The sequence below is a fragment of the Microtus pennsylvanicus genome, chromosome 2, assembly GCF_037038515.1.
Source record: "Microtus pennsylvanicus isolate mMicPen1 chromosome 2, mMicPen1.hap1, whole genome shotgun sequence".
In the NCBI taxonomy this organism is placed as follows: domain Eukaryota; kingdom Metazoa; phylum Chordata; class Mammalia; order Rodentia; family Cricetidae; genus Microtus; species Microtus pennsylvanicus.
In genome coordinates, this window is record NC_134580.1 from 141,870,738 (window position 1) to 141,889,120 (window position 18,383).

The window sequence follows — 18,383 nt, forward strand, 5'->3', positions numbered from 1 at the left end:
CCAAAAAGTATGTGATTGAAAACAATCACACAAAAAAAACCCAATGTGTTTATTGTTGTGGGAAAAAAAACTAAGAACTTAAGAAAATAAAAATTCCTTACAATTCAACCACTCCAAGACAATTATTTGTTCCTGTGTTTTCTGTGGCAATTATTTTAAAAACTTAAAATACAGCAGTGTGGTGGTGGTGCAGGTTTTTAATTTAACACTTGGGAGGCAGAAGCCGACAATCTCTGGGAGTTCGAGGCCAGCCTGGTCTACAGAGTGTATTCCAGTATAACCAGAGCTACACAGAGAAACCCTGTCTCAAATACCAAAATAAAAAGTTTTTTAAAAGATATTATCTATTATTTACATTTTTATGTGTACAGGTATTTTTGTCTGCATGTCTATGTACCAGGTGCATTTAGCGTCCACAGAGGCCTGAAGAGGGCATTAGATTTGGGATTACAAATGGCTGTGAGTCCCCATGTGAGTGCTGGCAATCGAACCTTTGCAAGAGTAGCCAGGATTCTTAACTTCCGAACCAGCCCTCTATGTCTCCAGCTCCCTGTTTATTACTATTATTGTGCGTGTAGAGGGGCGTGTTCTCTTGGACAGGGTGCGTAGTTCTGAGGACAAATCTGTGGACTCGCTCTTCTTCCACATTGTAAGTGTCGGAGATTGAACTCGGGTCCTCAGCATAACGTGGCAAACGCCTTTACCAATCCGAGGCATCCGGAGGCCTTTGCCACCATTTCTTGTTGTTATTGTTTTGGTCCCAAACGTACGCATACTTCTAATTTTTCCCTCAGCCTTGCACACGCTCTCAGGCTTCATTTTTCTCCCGAAATTTGACTGTGTAGTATTCTAATTTAAAAGAGCCCCATCCATTTATAGTCACCATCCGAAACCACGCCCCCAAGCGGCGACGGCGTTCTGGGAACGCTTCTTTAGAACGGAAGTGACGTAAAGTACATGCGCGTGACGGTAAGGCGAGCGCCGAAAAGGCCGGTGCGGTCGGAGGACTGCACTCGCTTCCGGAAGTGGCTGCTTCCTCAGCATGCTGGCCGAGCTCGGATTCATCGGGACCATCGGCGAAGATGACGAGGTGCCGGTGGAGCCCGAATCGGACTCCGGGGACGACGAGGAGGAGGTTGGAGCCGGCAGACGGATTGGCGGGGGAGGGAGCCGTGAGCGGGAGCAGCCGGGAAGGAGCTGTGGGCGCCAGGCCGTCCTCAGCGTGCTAAGGTGTCCCCAGGCAGGCTGTTTGACCCAGGCTGTGCAGAGGCGACCTCCGCCCCCGAAGTCAGTCTTGCTTCCTGCCTATTCGGGGATGTTGTGTTCCCATCTGTCCATCCAGCCTCCCAGGCGGCTGTCGTGGCATTGGGCGGTGGGGATGTAGTCTTGAGCGAGTGGCGAGAAAAGAAAACAAAACGACGTGGCCTCACGCTGTCATCTGCCTGCCTGACATGGCCCTTCGGATGGCCCACGGCCTCTGCAGTCGACTTCCGAGAAAGCAACAAATACTTTAAGGCTCCGCTCTTTGCCCCTCACGATGGAGCCGTGAGGTCGTTTTTGACCGTTTGCCCTCTGACCATCCGCACTATTCTCTGTGCCGAGTCACACCTGGCTACCTGCAGCCCTCTCTTCGTTTGCAGTTTGGTCAATGTCCCCTTCTAGTCCTCTCCTCACCTAGCAGCAGGGTGGGCTTCTCATGACGCGGTCCCGTTGGACCTGCCCCTTCCTCCCAACCCTGCAGCTGCTTCCTCCCGTGGCTTTCAGAGTAGGTCAGGCTCTGTCCTTTCTGCACGCACAAGCCCTCTTCACGACAGTCCATTCTGCATGCCCCCCTCCCGGTGTGTGTGTGTGTCCATGCTTGAAGGCATATATGCACCTGCAGGTGCAGTGTGTGTTTTTGGGGGTGGGGTGGGTACGGACACTGTTGGCAGGCCAAGGGTTAATGCACAGCGAGTGTCATTCCTCAGGAGCTGTCCACCTCGTTTCTACAGACGCTTCTCCCCCTGGAACCTAGAGCACCAGTTAGGCTAGGCTAGACTACTGACTGTCCACCGACAGGTGTGTTAAAAACCTCCCAGGACAGTTGTAAGCTGGACACTTCCTTATCATCTGCCCGTGTTTGCCTTACATTGCTTTTTTATCCTGCCTGTTGATTTGAACCAGGGCCTCATACACGCTAGGCAGGCTCTCCCCGCTGATCTGGGCTCCCAGCTGTGGGTTTCTTATGGTAGGCCTCCTCCCTTCCTTCCCTCTTCCTGTTCTGTTCCTCCGTCTCAGCCTGTTACTTTTCCCTCTCCTCTTTGCAGGGGCCCATTGTGCTGGGCCGCAAGCAGAAAGCCCTTCAGAAGAGCCGTAGTGCTGATTTCAACCCTGACTTCATTTTCACTGAGAAGGAGGGCATGTATGACGGCAGCTGGGCCCTGGCTGATGTCATGAGCCAGCTCAAGAAGAAGGTGAGACTGATGGAGATGTGTTTTGGGTGATGGACAGTAAGTGGGTATGAGGACAGACCCTTATCTCACAGCCTTTTACCTTTATTTTATCTTCAGCAGCATTTGGAACCCTTTGAAAATGGGTTGTGTAGGTTTGATGGGGTAGGGAGAGGAGGCTCCAAGTACCCCACAGTTCTCATGAATTGCCAATAGTGGAGAGCACTGTAAAGTAAGTGGTCTTATTGTAGTTAATCATCAGAAATATATTAGTTTGTCTCCAGGTGGCATTTAGAATATCAGAGATAGCTTACTCTGTTTGATGACGGGGTGAGGGTACTTGTAACCTGCTGACCTAACTCTGATCCCTGGAACCCACGTGGTGGAAGGGGAGAACTGAGTTCCGCTGGTTGTTTGTTGACCTTCACATGCTCTATGGCTATTGTTTGCCACACCTGCTTCAATAAATAACTGAGCTTATTTTTCCTGTATTTATTCAATGCCCATACCTGCGCATGGTGGCACATGCTGTAATCTTAGCACAAGAGGTTGAAGTTTGTATGTAAGCGCACTCCATGCATGCAGTGCCCATCGAGTCTAGAAAGGGTGTCAGCTCCCCTAGAACTGAAGATATATATTTGTGAGCTGCCCTGTGGGTGCTGGGAATAGAACCCCGGTCCTCCAGAAGGGCAGCAGTATTCTTTACTGAGCTGAACTATCTCTAACACTAGGATTGATTTTATTTTTGTGTGTATATGGGTTCCCACGGAGGCTAGAACAGGGAGCTGGATCCCTTGGAGCTGGAGTGGGCTGCCCAATATGGTTGTTGGAAATGGAATTCAAGCCCTATAATTTGAGTAGCAAGTGATCTTAACTGCTGACCTATCTCTCCAGCCTCTAAAATAGTCTTTAAAAAATGTGTTTGTATTGGTTCTTAGTAATCTAGCTTTTTTTCCTTATTAAGCAATTATTTATTTATTTTGGTTCTTCAAGGCAAGGATTCTCTGTGTAGCCTTGGTTGTTATGGAACTCACTTTGTAGGCCAGGCTGGTCTTAAACTCATGGAGATCCTCCTGCTTCTGCCTCCTGAGTGCTGGAATAAAAGGCATATGCCTTTTCATTTTTCTTTTTTTCTTTTTTTCTTCGAGACAGGGTTTCTCTGTGGTTTTGGAGCCTGTCCTGGAACTAGCTCTTGTAGACCAGGCTGGTCTCGAACTCACAGAGATCCGCCTGCCTCTGCTTTCTAAGTGTTGGGATTAAAGGCGTGCGCCACCACTGCCCGGCCAGACAAGCCTTTTCTATCCTAACATTTGAGGCCTGGCCCTGTGACATACTCGTCGGTGTCCTTCTACATATATGTTTTCTTTTTCCTGTCTTGATTTTATCTGCAGAGGGCAGCCACCACCCTAGACGAGAAGATTGAGAAAGTACGGAAGAAAAGGAAAGCCGAGGTGAGAGTGAAACCCGGCTGGTGGGGGTTGTTGATGAACTCTGGGCTGTGTCTTTGGCCTCACTGAGAGTGGTGGGTGGCAGGGACAGTCTGGGTGTTTATTACTCTTCATTGCCCAGCCACACAGCCTGTCCTGGCTATTGAACTCAGTATGGCTTCTCTTAGGTTCTGAATTTCCTGTAAAGTAGTCACCTCTACTTTATTTTTCCCCAGGAAAAGGAAGCCAAGTCTGGGAAGGTGGAGGAGAAAGAAGGCAAGGCGAGCAGTGACCCGAAGGGGCAGGAGGATCTGGGAGGAAATGAGGCAGACTCCAAGGATGAAGACTCTGAGACCGACTACTCCTCTGGGGATGAGGAGGTCCTCACCAAAGCAGGTAGGCTGATGTCGAGCATGCCCCATGGCTCTGTGGGAGCTGTACCGTCTCCCCACAGTGCCGGATGCCCCACCGTTGGTTCTCTCTTCACTTGACACTGTCCGGTGCTTATCCTTTGCAGGCAGCTGCTCCTTTCCTTACCCTCAGCTCTGTGCAGTGCCCGTTCTCCTACAACTCACCCGCTTGGGGTGACTCAGGTGCACTGGGTCCAGCCATGTATTGGGGGTCAGTGAGCATTTTGGTAGAACTCACTAACGTGTCAGCCTTGTGTTGAGAGCCTACTGCTGTCTGCACTGTACTGGCCGGGCTAGGGTCTTATCTGTTACAATGGAGTAGTTTTGCTACGTGACCACATGGTGTCCTTATCTGTGAAAGGAGGATGGGAGATCAGCCTCCCCAGATGTCTGTGGACAACACTGAAGCCATGGGAAGAAGAGGCAGGTGCAGGGTACCAAGGGCCATGCTCACCGCTGTGTTTTTCCTGCAGACACACTCAAAGTGAAGGAGAAGAAGAAGAAGAAGAAGGGCCAGGTGAGCCTGGGTGTGAGGTCGTTGGGCAGTTCTCTTTCCCAACCTGAAAGGACAGGTAGGCTCGGGTGGCTTTGCTAAGTCCTCTTCTGCTGTCTGATCTGGTGCAGGAAGCAGGAGGATTCTTTGAAGATGCATCTGAGTATGACAAAAGTCTCACCTTCCAGGACATGAATCTGTCCCGGCCCCTCCTGAAGGTAGTAGCTTTGGCAATGGGGGTTGGTTCTTTTTTGATTGATTTAATTCTCTCTGTGTGCATGATGTGCTCATGTGAACTATCTGCATGTGTGTGTGCTGGTGCCTGTGGAAGTAAAGAGGTTCATTGGAATCCCTGAAGCTGGAGTTACAAGTTGATTGTGAGCTGCCGTAGGTGCTGGCAACCAACTTCAGATCTTCTCAAGAGCAGCAAGTGATCTTAACTGCTGAGCATACATTTTAGATGCCCATTCATTTTGGACAGGGTTTCATAGTCCAGGCTTGCTATAAAGTTACTGTGTAGCCAAGGTGGGCTTTGAACTCCTGATCCTCCTGCCTTCATCTCCCAAGGACTGGGATGCACAACCAGCTGATAATTATGGGTTGATTCTTGCAGTAGTCCCCATGTATGGTTCTCGTGTTCCTCTTTGACTTGGCTCCGCTGCAGAGAGCCCTCTGACGCAAATCCCGCCAGCTCTTAGGGCCTTTCTGATGTACAGACTTGTTTCTCTTCTGATCCTTTTTGAGGACAGTTGTAGCACTCTTCTTTTTCGTACTTCCTGTTCCCTCTGTTTGGAAGACTCTTCCTCCAGAAGTCTTCTGGGGTATTCAGTCACCCCATTGGGGTCAGTGAATCATCCCTGTTGTGACTTGCACTTTTTCCTGCTTGTCTCCAGCTCCTATGTGACTGCTTTTATTAGTCTCTATAGAATGGGTGTTTGATTTTGGTCTGTTTCTTTTTGCTGGTTCCCAAAGGCTTTTCTTTCTGTCTCCTGCTGTCCTGGGTGCAGCTGGTGCCTTAGGCTCTGGAGGGAAGGTACCCAGGAAGTTGTGTCCCTTGCTGTTTGCTATGACTCCCTCCCTTTCCACCTACCCTCTCTGACTAACTTTTCTCCTCAGGCAATTACAGCCATGGGCTTCAAGCAGCCGACCCCGATCCAGAAGGCGTGCATCCCTGTGGGTCTGCTGGGAAAAGACATCTGTGCCTGTGCGGCCACCGGGACAGGTGACAGGGTAGGCGGGGCAGGAGGCCAGAACACACTTGGCTTTTTAAAGATTTATTTTATTTTAAACATGAGTGTTTTGCTTGCATGTATGCTTATGTACTTTATGTGGAGGCCAGGAGAGGGTGTTGTATGCCCTGTAACTGGAGTAGTAGACTGTAAACCGTCATGTGGATGCTGGGAACCCAACCCAAGAGTACCAAGTCCTAACCACTGAGCCATCTCCCTCTGCTTGCCTTTTTGAACTATAGAAAAAGTTTATAAAGCCAAATATGGTGGTGGGCTATATAGAAAGACTATCTTAAGAAGAAAAAATCTGGCTGGTGTGGTGGTGGTGCACCTCTTCAGTCCCATCACTCGGGAGGCAGATGTAGGAGGATCTCTGAGTTTGAGGGCAGCTGCACAGGGAAAGCCTGTTCCGAAAAACAAAAACAAACAAACAAACAAACAAAAAAACAGAAAAAAGTCTGTAGAAATCTGTACTTAATTGGTGATTTGGTGGGATGTTTTTTGTCGGGGGGATGACACAGGATTTTTCTGTGTAACAGTTCTGGCCATCCTAGAACTCTGTAGACCGCCCTCACTGCCCACCTGGCTGTACCACCACTGCCTGGTGATTTTTTTTTATTGGGGGGAGGGGGCTTCAAGACAGGGTTTCTCTGTGTAACAGCCCTAGCTGTCCTGGAACTAGCTCTTGTAGACCAGGCTGGCTTTGAACTTACAAAGATTCACCTGTTTCTGCCTCTCAAGTGCTGGGATTAAAGGCGTGCGCCACCACTGCCTGGCTTCTAGCTGGAGACTTTTGTTGTTAAAATTATTTTATTTTTAGCTGGTGTGGTGGAGCACATCTTTAATTCCAACCTTTGGAAGGCAGAGGCAGGTGGATCTCTGATTTGGAGCCCAGCCTGGTCCACAAAGCAAATTCCAGGACAGCTAGAGCTGTTACACAGAGATACCCTGTCTCAAAAAAAAAAAAAAAGGAAAAATTTATTTTATTTTAAATTATGTGTATGTCTGTAGGTATGTGTTCACGTGGGTGCAGGTGCCCACAGAGTCAGAAGAGAATGACAGGTCCCCTGAAGCCAGACTTAGCAGCAGTTGGGAGCTGCTGGCTTGGGTGCTGGGAACTGCGCTCCTCCTCTAGAAGAGCAACATTCACTTCTAACTATGAGGCCAGCCCTTCAACTGGAGACCTTAGCAGCCTTTATAGCTATGGGATGCCAGTTTGTCTTCCTATGCTCATGCTGTAGAATGTTGAATTTTGGGACTGGGGAGGTGGCTCAGAATTGAAGAACACTGGCTACTTTTGCAGACAACCAAAGTTTGGTTCCCAATACCCATTTGACAGCTTAACAACCACCTATGACTACAGTGCCAGGGAATCAGACACCTGATCTCTACTGGTCTCCATGGTACCAGGCACATACATACAGGCAAAATTCTCATACATATATAAAATGTATAAACAAGTAAGTGTTGGGGTTGGTGAGAGAACTTAGTGGTTAAGAACAGGGGCTATGCTTCTAGGGGACCAGGTTCAATTCTCAACCCCCACATGGTAGTTTATAGCTGTCTCTAATTCCAGTTCCAGAGGATTCCGTGCCCCTGTTTGGTCTCTGTGGGCACACATGTGGCATGCATTCACAGGCATATACATACATGTAGATAAACAGATCTCTAAAATAATAAATATCTAAGTCTCTCAGAACGTTGAGCCTTGTTTCTGGCATCCACTGGTGTTGGGATGGGGCAGGATGACAGTGGGTCCTTTGGAGAGCAACTAGCCTGGTAACAGCTGAGCCAGCTCTCCAGCCCAGTTACTCTTCATGTCCTTCCCTTAAGTTTACATTGATACTGTTTGGCATCAGGAAAACACTTGCATGCATAAGGCATGTTCCCATAGGCAGAGATGTGGGTTCCTGTAATCAGGTGGAACCAAAGCATGGAAGGTGCTGAACCTGCTCTCTGCTCTCCTGTTGTCCTCCCTCTAGGCAAAACTGCAGCCTTTGCATTGCCTGTCTTGGAGCGTCTGATCTACAAGCCCCGCCAGGCTGCGGTCACTCGAGTGCTGGTGCTAGTCCCTACCAGAGAGCTGGGCATCCAGGTACACTCCGTCACCAAGCAGCTGGCCCAGTTCTGCAGCATCACTACCTGCCTGGCTGTGGGTAAGTGAGGGCCACTGCGAGACACAATGTGATGCATGGAGAATGAGGTGTGTTTCACCCCACCCCCAGTGTCAGGAAAAGACTCTTTTGTGGATTGGATCCACCAAAAAATCAGTTGACATATTTTCATAGTGGATAGAGGCAGGGGAAGACATTTCATTAAGATTTAACTCTTTGTTTTGTTTTATATTTTTGAGGTAAGGTTTCATTCTGTAGCTCAGGTTGGCTTAAAACTGTGTAGCTCAGGTTGGCCTCAAACATAGCAGCCCTCCTGCCTAACCTTCCTGCTACTAGTGAGATTCCAGGTATGAGCCACCACACTCAGCAGGACTTAGACTCTATAGTTTGTGGAGCTGGGGACAGAGTCTAGGGCCTTTCGCATGATACTGCGTCACTGAACTGTTGAGTTGGTCTGGTGGTTCAGAACACTGAGTTTCAGTTCCCTGCCTCCACGTGGTAACTTACAGCTGTCTGTAACTTAAATTCCAAGGGATCTGACATTTTCTTCTGACCTCTGAGGGCATCAGCACCAGGCATGCATATGGTACACATAACACATACAGGCAAAAGACTCATACGTATAATACAGTGAAACAGACCTTTGAAAAAGCCTGGTGTGTGGTGCCCACCTTTAATCCCAGTACTCAGGAGGGAAAGGCAGGTAGATCTCTGTGAGTTGGAGGCCAGCCTGGTCTACAGAGGGAATTCCCGGACAGCTGCACAGTAAGATCGTATCCACAAATCCAAAGAAGACTTAACCTTGAGAAATAGAATTCAGCATTGGGGATAGAGGTCCTCGGTAGAGGGCTTGTGTAGTTTCTACCAGTCTCTGGGATCCATTCCTAACACACAAACAGTATTATTTTCCATAAATTATGGTAATTCTCATACTTGGGATGATGAGGTAGAGTCATTGCCAGCCTGGGCTACAGGGTGAGACTCTGTCTCAAACCAGGAAAAAAAAAAAAAGAATGACGAGGCTTTAGACTTTTTCTTGTTACTGAACCTTACTGTGAATAATAGTGATTTGGGAGGACGTACCTAGTCTCAAAGACTGTCTTACTCCCTGTGTGTGCTGTGCAGGTGGCCTGGACGTGAAGTCTCAGGAAGCTGCTCTCCGGGCAGCGCCAGACATCCTCATTGCCACACCTGGCCGACTCATCGACCACCTTCACAACTGCCCTTCCTTTCACCTGAGCAGCATTGAGGTGCTCATCCTGGATGAGGCCGACAGGTGGGCCTGAGGGGCAGGGCCTGGGGGCAGGGCCTGGGGGTCCTGCACTGTCACCCTGTGGTACTCTAAGGCTCTTGGTCACCGGCATGTAACACCATTTAACTGTCCACACTGGATCTCTGTCCTCTTTAGGTCAGGTTTCCATGCGTATGCATGTGTGCTATCTCCCCACCCCTTCCTCCTTTTTCCCCTCTCTGGAGTGAGCTGCTTAAGAGGTAGGAGAGGTCTTTCCAGGAATAGTGCTGCATGCCTTTAATCCCAGCACTTGGGATGCTGAGGCAGGAAGTTTGAGCTAAGCTCAGGATACACAGTAAGTTCCAGACCAGCCTGGACACAGAGTGAGACATTGTCTCAAAAAAAGGTTAAATAATGTGAGCTCTACCATTTCCCAATGTTTGAGAATGGGACTGAGATTCTTGGAACAAATCTTTTTCTTGTCTGTGCCTGGGATTAAGAATGGCATCCATGCAGGACACTACAGGGAGCAATGCAAGCAAGCCAGTATAGCTTCCACAGGCCATCGCCAGGGCTGCTCCCTCCATGTGTTCACCCCTCCACACCTCCAGCTTCTCTCTTGCTCCTTTGCTTGCTGACTCCTTCATGTCCCAATTGAACCAGTGATGGAGGTCAGTTGGGCAGATGGTTCACCCTCACTGTGAATCCTGGAAGAACTAAGCCGCGCCTTACATGTGCCTCTCCTCAGCTCAGCTGAAGGCAGTCCAGTCCTCCCAGCTGTTCAATTCTGTGTGTTTCACATCTGTATCTGTGGTACACCCATTGGGAAATCCTTAGCACCCACCGTGGGGCTCTTCACAAAGCACTATCTCTTTAACCTGCTTCAAGCTCCTTTAAGTTCTTACCCAGCAGTCTTGTCCCGAGGATGGCTTATCAGTCGAGTCACTGGGACACAACCAGACAAATGCAGAGAGCAAGGCTGAGGGGATATTCTGGTTGGAGACCAAAGATGTGTGATCACCAACTGCAACACAGAAGTATTTGGGGAACAGTGAAGGAGATTCCGTCTTGCCCAAACACTCAAATGTTTGACACTTTGGTTATATAGGAGCAGGTTAATCAGTAGTATATGCTGGGACATTTGGAATAAGTGATCATGATCTCAGTAACTTGCAGAATAGGAGGGTAGAGTAGCAGCGATGACAGGGTAAACGTGAGTCGTTGGCCTATGTGATGCCGTGACCCTCATTCTTGACGGAAGAGCTGCTCTTCAGCCCATCTGTCCCCTCTTCCAGAATGCTGGATGAATATTTTGAGGAGCAGATGAAGGAGATCATTCGAATGTGTTCCCACCACCGCCAGACCATGCTCTTCTCAGCCACCATGACAGATGAGGTGGGTGTGCCTAGTGGCATGCAGAGGATCCCAGCTGGGCAAGCCCTCTTCCCTTGTTCTCCCACCTTTCCAAGCTATGCAGCTCTGACCCTGTACTTGGCAGGTGAAAGATCTGGCTTCGGTCTCCTTAAAGAACCCTGTGCGGATATTTGTGAACAGCAACACAGATGTAGCTCCCTTTCTTCGGCAAGAGTTCATACGGATCCGGCCTAACAGGGAAGGGGACCGGGAAGCCATTGTGGCAGGTAAAGGCCCAGGGTAGGACTGAAGAGGTGGCCATCTGCACTCACGCTCTTCTCTTTGTCCTTCAGCCACCTCCATCTATTCTCCTGAGCTCAGACAGCAGCATTGCCTCTCACCCAGCCTGCTGCCTCCCATTTCCCCCACTCCATGATGTTGACCACATTTGAGAGTTGGCGTCTCTGTCTTTGTCTTGGCTTGTACAGTCTGCCCAGTGCTGGCTCACTCTTCTCCCTTCAGCTCTACTGATGAGAACGTTCACCGACCATGTGATGCTCTTCACCCAGACTAAGAAGCAGGCCCACCGCATGCACATTCTTCTGGGGCTGCTGGGGCTGCAGGTGGGCGAGCTCCACGGCAACTTGTCACAGACACAGCGACTGGAGGCCCTCCGGTAAATACTCAGGGTGCTGCTCTCTTGGGAAGGCCTGGGGAGCTCGTTATCAAGGGAATTGGACCCTGGGGATTGTGACAGGGAGCACAAACAGCACAGTGCCCCCACTTTAACAGGTGACTAGTGTCCGCCACCACACCTGTGGTCCCAGCTTCTTGGGAGACTGAGGTGGGAATCAATGTCTCAATACATTTAGGTTCAGTCCGCACACTCTAAGGTTGCATGTAATCAGAACTCTCCTGGCCTTTGAGCAGGGCACCCTCTGTGCTCTCCTGGGCATCTATAGCAGGAAACACATGGTCTGTGTGGCTTCCCCAGAGACGCTCACCTGTCAGTCGATTCCGACTCACACTCGGGCAACAGTCACTTCATGAGCTTCAGTGCTCCAGCAGTTTGCAGTTTGTCGCTGAGTCCTCAGCAGAGGAGAGCTCCAGGAAAGGGGCCCTTCAGGACGCCCCTCATTCCTGACTGTGTATGTGAAGCGAGGAAGCTCCGCCCACTGAGGCCTTAGCCTCTGCTCTGTGCTGTAGTCCACTTAGACTGTTCCCAGTCTTGAGTGTGATGGGAATTGCTGCCATTTAACTGTGTGCCCACAGGCTGGGGTGTGGCTCTGTTAGAAGGCTTGCTCAAGTCCCAGTGTTACATTCCCAGCTTTTTTTCCTTGTTCCATCCACACCATAAATTAAAATATATGATGAGCCACACACTGCTGCTTGGACTCTATGAGGATTTAATGGTAATTTTATTTTACTTTTTTTTTTTTTTGGCTTTTCAAAACAGTGTTTCTTTGTGTAGCTCTGGCTGTCCTAGAACTTGCTATGTAGACCAGGCTGGCCTCAAACCTGGAGCTCCACCTGCCTCTCCCGAGTGCTGGGATTAAAGGCATGTACCACCGCTGCAGAGCTCCAACTTTATTTTTTTATTGTATTTTTATTTATTTGTGCTTGGGCATGTGTCATGGTGTCAGGATTACTCGCAGGAGTCAGTCCTTAGGCTTAGAAGCAGGTACCTTACCTGCTGAGCCATCTCATGGTGTTGGGCTCAGGCAGCTTACTGAATATCTCTGTGCTCTTTCTAGGCGCTTTAAGGATGAACAGATTGACATCCTGGTGGCTACAGATGTTGCCGCCCGTGGGCTTGACATCGAAGGTGTGAAAACAGTGAGTGCGATTTCTGCTGCTTACCTTTGGTAGGAGTCTTGCTGGGCCTGCCCACCACACCTCACTGATGTTTGCTCTGATTTCCAGGTGATCAACTTCACCATGCCCAACACTGTCAAACACTATGTGCACCGGGTGGGGCGAACTGCACGTGCTGGCAGGGCTGGACGCTCTGTCTCTCTGGTGGGAGAAGAGGAACGGAAGATGCTGAAGGAGATTGTGAAGGCTGCCAAGGCTCCAGTGAAGGCACGGCTCATCCCCCAAGGTGAGGAGCACAGGGTGCTGGGCTCAGGCAAAGGATGATGCCAAGAGCTCTGCAGTCGACACCTCCTGAGTCTCCTGGACAGGCCTCCTCCACACCTTGGGTGTCTGTGTGTGTGCCAGGGAATGATAGATGGTAAATGTAGGGTCCAACTCATCAGAACTTCCTTAGAAGTTAAGAGAGGCCTCTGTGTCATCAACGCCCCTTTCCTGTTGGTTGGTAGGCGGGAAGGTGAGGTTGGCACTCACTCCTTTTTGTTTGTTTTGGTTTTTGAGGTAGGATTTCTCTGTATAACAGGTCTGGCTGTCCTGGAAATCACTTTGTAGACCATGCTGACCTCACACTCACAGAGTTTCCTCCGTCTCCTGGGTGCTAGGATTAGTGATGTATGCCACCATGCCTGACTTTGGCTTACCTGTAGTGATGCTGCAAACTTGAGTCCGCTTGTTGGAATCAGTGAGAATAATGAAATCTGTAATCCAGGAGCTCATCCCTGTCTGTATTGGGGCAGGGCCTTCAGTGTCTCCTCTATCTATGGATGCCTTTTTTTTCTAGTTTCTTTTTAATTTGCTTTGAGATTTTGTTTTTATTTTATGTGTATGGGTTTTTTGCTTGCATGTATGTCTAGGTAACACATGTATATGATGTTCTAGGAGGCCAGAGAGAACTACAGTTACAGATGATTGTGAGCCACTTGTGGGTGTGGAAACCAGTTCAGGTCCTTGAAGATCAGCCAGTGCTCCTCCAGCCCCCTTTCTCCCATTTCATTTTAGGTTGTCAGGAAATAGCTAACTGTGTGCTCAGTTTTAGTGCTGCTGTCCCAGTAGCCAGGAATTGAGCAGGGAACGGAACAGCTGGTGTGAGAGTCAGTGAGTTGATAATCAGTGTGGCTGAGGGTGACGGGAGGAGAGGGGCCTGTTTAGAAACGCTACTCAGAGCAGGGTGTGGAGTGATGCCCATACTCCCAGTGCTTGGGAGCTATAGGCAGAAGATGAGTTCAAAGCTATTCTCAGCCACATAGCAACTAAGAGGCCAGTCTCAACTACATGATGCTCTCTTAAAAAACGACTGCTTAGCAAAGGCCTCTGAGCAGCTGGCTCTGAGCTAAGTCCAGGCTGACAAAGTAAGGTGGCCATGAGCCAGCGCTCTGAGGACTGGCTCCCTGACTGATCAAGGGCAGCAGCTCTGGGCAGGAATAAACTTGGTGTATGAGTGAAGGAAGGGAAGTCAGGGAACCAGGACACAGTGAGCTCAGGTAGATGGGGCCATTCTGAAACATTGGCAATTCATTCGAAGAGGAACAGGAAGCCATGGGGGTGGTTACAGGGTGGCTTTTGTTGTGGTTTTAATCTTTGTGTTTGTGGGTGGATGATGTGTGTGTGTATGTGTAGGGGGCACATGTATGTGTCGTGCATTTCTAGAGTCAGTGGACCTCAGGTCTTGGCTTCACTTTCTACCTTATCTAAGACAGGTCTCCTGTACATGCCAAACTAGTTGGCCTTTAGCATCTGGCGACTCTGATTTTAGTTCCCATCTGGCTGTAGGAGCAATTGGGATCACAGATGTGTGCTTTTGTACCTCACTTTATATGGGTTTAGAGATCTGAACTCGTGTCTTCATCCTCGTGTGGCGTCTCCCCAGCCCTTGTTAACTTTTGAGATGAGTTCTGGTTCTGTTGGGCTCGGCTGGCCCAGACTCCTGGGCCTAAGTAGGTCTCTCTGCTTCCTGAGTAACCAGGGATATAGGCCAGCATCACAGGGCCTCGTTCTTAGTGGGAGGTATTCAGGAAGGAAGTTCTGTGTCAGTAGGTAGGCGTCTGCATTATACTCACAAGCTGCCAAGTAATCACCCTCAGTTTTATTCTTTTTTGTTTTTGTTTTCTCAAGACAAAGTTTCTCTGTAGCTTTGGTGCCTGTCCTGGAACTAGCTATGTAGACAAGGCTGGCCTTGAACCCACAGAGATCCGCCTGCTTCTGACTCCCGAGTGCTGGGGTTAAAGACGTGTGCCACCATATCCCAGCTTCTCAGTTTTATTCTTTATTCGATTCTTGTAAGATGTTATCCTCAAATTCCGGGACAAGATTGAGAAAATGGAGAAGGATGTGTATGCGGTGCTGCAGCTGGAGGCAGAGGAGAAAGAGATGCAGCATTCAGAGGCCCAGGTGAGGCCGGGTGGCCGTCTCCCTACCTGCGGCTCAGTGGCAGCTGCACCGCTCACCGGGCAGTGGCTGCTGCAGCTCCGCTAGTGTCCTCATGCCCACCCCACAGATAGACACAGCAAAGCGGCTCTTGGAGAAGGGGAAGGAGACGGCAGACCAGGAGCCCGAGAGGAGCTGGTTCCAGACCAAAGAAGAGAGGAAGAAGGAGAAGAGTGAGTGCTGAACCTTAGTGGGGGAATTGCTCGCCATGCAAAAACCTAAGGACCTGAGGCTGAATATCTAGAACCTGCCTCACAGCTTTTAAAATTAAAATGGCAGCATGCTTCTTTATCATCTGAGTAGATTATTACGGGACTTTTCCCTGCTAAAGGATAGTGAAAGTTCTTCCAGTTTTTGCCATGGGGATGTCATGAGAAACTTTGAACATGTGCCCTCTAGTTCAGCAAGCTATTTGCTTTGTAGGATAAACTACTGCAGGTGAAGAAGAACTATGCATATTTCTAATTCTATGACAATTTCAAAACTATCTCCCATATAACTGTGCCAGCAGTTTCAGAAATCCTGCCCCTCTCTGATGGGCCAGGCAGGAAGGGTGAGTGTGTTAGCCTTCTTTTTTTTTTTTTTTTTATTTTATTTTTTTTTTTGGTTTTTTGAGACAGGGTTTCTCTGTAGCTTTGGAGCCTGTCCTGGAACTCCCTTGGTAGACCAGGCTGGCCTCGAACTCACAGAGATCCGCCTGTCTCTGCCTCCCAAGTGCTGGGATTACAGGCATGCACCACCACCGCCCGGCTGTGTGTTAGCCTTCTATGGTGGAACTAGGGCTCTGTTAATTGGTGGAAGGTGCTGAGTACTGGGTAAAACCTGTCTTTGTCCTTTGTAGCAGGAGTTGAGACAGTGAGCACCTTCAGTGTAATGAGGCTCCTGGGGCTTAGTGAACTGGAGGTAACCAGCAGAGGAGTGTATGTGGAGGAGAGAGCAAACCTCGGCTGTCATTCTCCCAGTGTCATGTGTCAGGGCCTTTCATTGGCCTAGAAACTGAGCAGATAGGCTAGTCTGACTGGCCAGTGAGTCCTAGTCTCTGCTAACCAGCCTCCCCCCCGCCCAGGGTTTCTCTGTAGCTTTTGGTTCCTGTCCTGGAACTAGGTCTTGTAGACCAGGCTGGCCTCGAACTCACAGAGATCCGCCTGCCTCTGCTTCCCAAGTGCTGGGATTAAAGGTGTGCGCCACCACTGCCCAGCCCTTTTTCTTTTTTGAGACAGGGTTTCTCTGTGGCTTTGGAGCCCTTTTTTTTTTTTTTAATGGGTTCTAGGTGCCTGGGTTTACATTTAATCTACTTGTGGATGGATCTCTGTGAGTTTGAGTTTACACAGTGAGTTCCAGGAGGCTAGGGCTACATAGACCCTTTGTCAAAAAGCCAGTTAAAAAAAAAAAGTTGGTTTTAGGTATTAAATTCAGGTCTATATTCTTTTAAATTCGTATTCTGTCACAGTTTCATTGTATATATTTGGATCATACCCTCCTCTACTGTTCCCTTCTGCTTTGAGGTCTGCTTTTTGTGGCTGCTGCATTTAATTAGGTCACTGACTAGAGCATGGATGGGGGCTATTCCCTTGGAACTGGGGCAACTTGCCAGTGGCTGGCTGCACCACTGAGGAATCGGACTCCCCCTCTCAGCAACCATCAACTCAGCAGCCCCTCTTCCTGTGCCATTCTTCTTATGTGGTAGACACTTTTCTACTGGGTGTCAGGCTCCCTAGTTAGCTTTCATCTTAAGCTTTAAGGACATAATGAAACCCCACACTCTGTTCTCACTGCAGTTGCCAAGGCTCTGCAGGAGTTTGACTTGGCCTTAAGAGGAAAGAAGAAAAGAAAGAAGTTTATGAAGGATGCCAAGAAAAAGGGGGAGATGACGGTGAGTGGCCTCCCTCTGGAGTTAGGTACCATGCAGCACTGGTCTGTTCTGTGCTCATCCCTCACTCTGCCCCCAGCCAGAGGAGAGGTCCCAGTTTGAAATCCTCAAGGCACAGATGTTTGCAGAGCGGCTGGCCAAGAGGAACCGCAGAACCAAGCGAGCACGGGCAATGCCTGAGGAAGAGCCTGCAGCAGGTCCTGGTAAGAGATTCATTCTACCTGACATCCTCATCATGGCAGGAGGAGTCGGTGGGGATATGGTGGTGGCCAAGCTTTGGAGAAAGTGGGATCTATTGGTGTATATGGCCTTTCACTGGCTTTGGAATCCTCACCTAGAGCTTCAAGGGACTCAACAGCCTCCAAACTCATTTTTCTCTGTGCAGCCAAGAAGCAAAAGCAGCAGAAGAAGTCTGTGTTTGATGAAGAACTCACCAACACGAGCAAGAAAGCCCTGAAACAGTATCGAGCTGGGTAGGGTTTTAAGTGTTCCTTTAGCCCTTGGTATGCAACAAACTGAGGTGTCTGCATCCTTGCCCACTTCCAGCTCTCCTAGCTAGAGCTTTATAATGCCGTGAGTAGGGTGCTTCTCTGCCCCCAGGGCCTGATGTGCAGGAGCAGGAGAGGTATTCCTTGTGAGTTCCCTGATCTGGATGATCTCAGTCTAGGCTGGGTAGGGAAGGCCTCTTCCTGCTGATCTTAAACTGGTGGCTGGCTTCCAGAAATGTGTACTGTTTTGTAGAAGACCGTGGGACCTGACTCCGAGGCACTGAAGCTCACATGGCTGCACCCATCCCACCTATGCTGCCCTTTCTGTGAAGCTGAGATGGGTGCCGTCACTCACGCTCCAGTCTGCTCATCTCACATTTCCTCTCTTACAGCCCTTCTTTTGAAGAGAGGAAACAGTTAGGTCTGTCTCGCCAGAGAAGAGGGAACTTCAAATCTAAGTCCAGGTAATGTTGCGTTGTGGAGGGCAGAGGCCGTACCCTTGGGGCTGGAGAAGCAAGCAAACGCAGAACTACTCCTCCCTTCTGGCTTTAATTTTGTTGTTTTTCTTTATAGGTATAAGAGAAAGAAGTAACCTAGTGGCATGAAGAAGTTGGTGGGACAATTTTATATCCCTTCCCTGTGGGAAGTCGTCTTGGTCTGTTTTTTTCCATTTGTAAAACAATAACAACAAAATCTCCTGAACAAGCTATGTGTGTATTTGGTGTTTTAAAGATGTTGGCTGAATTTCTATCTATCTAGGAGCTATTTCCTAGTGTTTCGTCCATGTCTCCTTTTTTAAATTTTGAGAGTGTCTCAACTGTGTATAGCCCAGGCTAGCTTGAAACCTACTATTCAGGCCTCATACACTGCCATGCCTGGCTGTGGATCCCTTTCTGATTAACTTTCCTGACATTTCAAATGCAAGATGTAATTTTGAGCTCACACTCCTTCCCTCAGTTTGGAAATGACCAGTTCTCCGGCTGCACATACCCTGAGCCCATGCATACTTGCCAATGTAGGGTTCTGTTTAGAAAATCAAGGCT

General features: G+C 49.1%; 1 protein-coding gene across 1 annotated transcript; it reads left to right on the forward strand.

Annotated features, from left to right (window-relative positions):
* The first annotated feature begins 968 nt into the window (after positions 1–968).
* On the forward strand, positions 969–18,047 carry Ddx27 (DEAD-box helicase 27). Its single transcript, XM_075963120.1, has 21 exons — positions 969–1,135; positions 2,307–2,453; positions 3,821–3,880; positions 4,093–4,252; positions 4,740–4,783; positions 4,891–4,977; positions 5,876–5,981; positions 7,971–8,144; positions 9,228–9,378; positions 10,629–10,728; positions 10,832–10,973; positions 11,209–11,362; positions 12,441–12,522; positions 12,610–12,787; positions 14,840–14,946; positions 15,053–15,155; positions 16,761–16,855; positions 16,932–17,055; positions 17,238–17,325; positions 17,733–17,804; positions 17,914–18,047. The coding sequence occupies exons 1-21, from the start codon at positions 1,043–1,045 to the stop codon at positions 17,930–17,932; spliced, it is 2,286 nt and encodes a 761-aa protein (XP_075819235.1). The 5' UTR covers positions 969–1,042; the 3' UTR covers positions 17,933–18,047.
* The last annotated feature ends 336 nt before the right edge of the window (positions 18,048–18,383 follow it).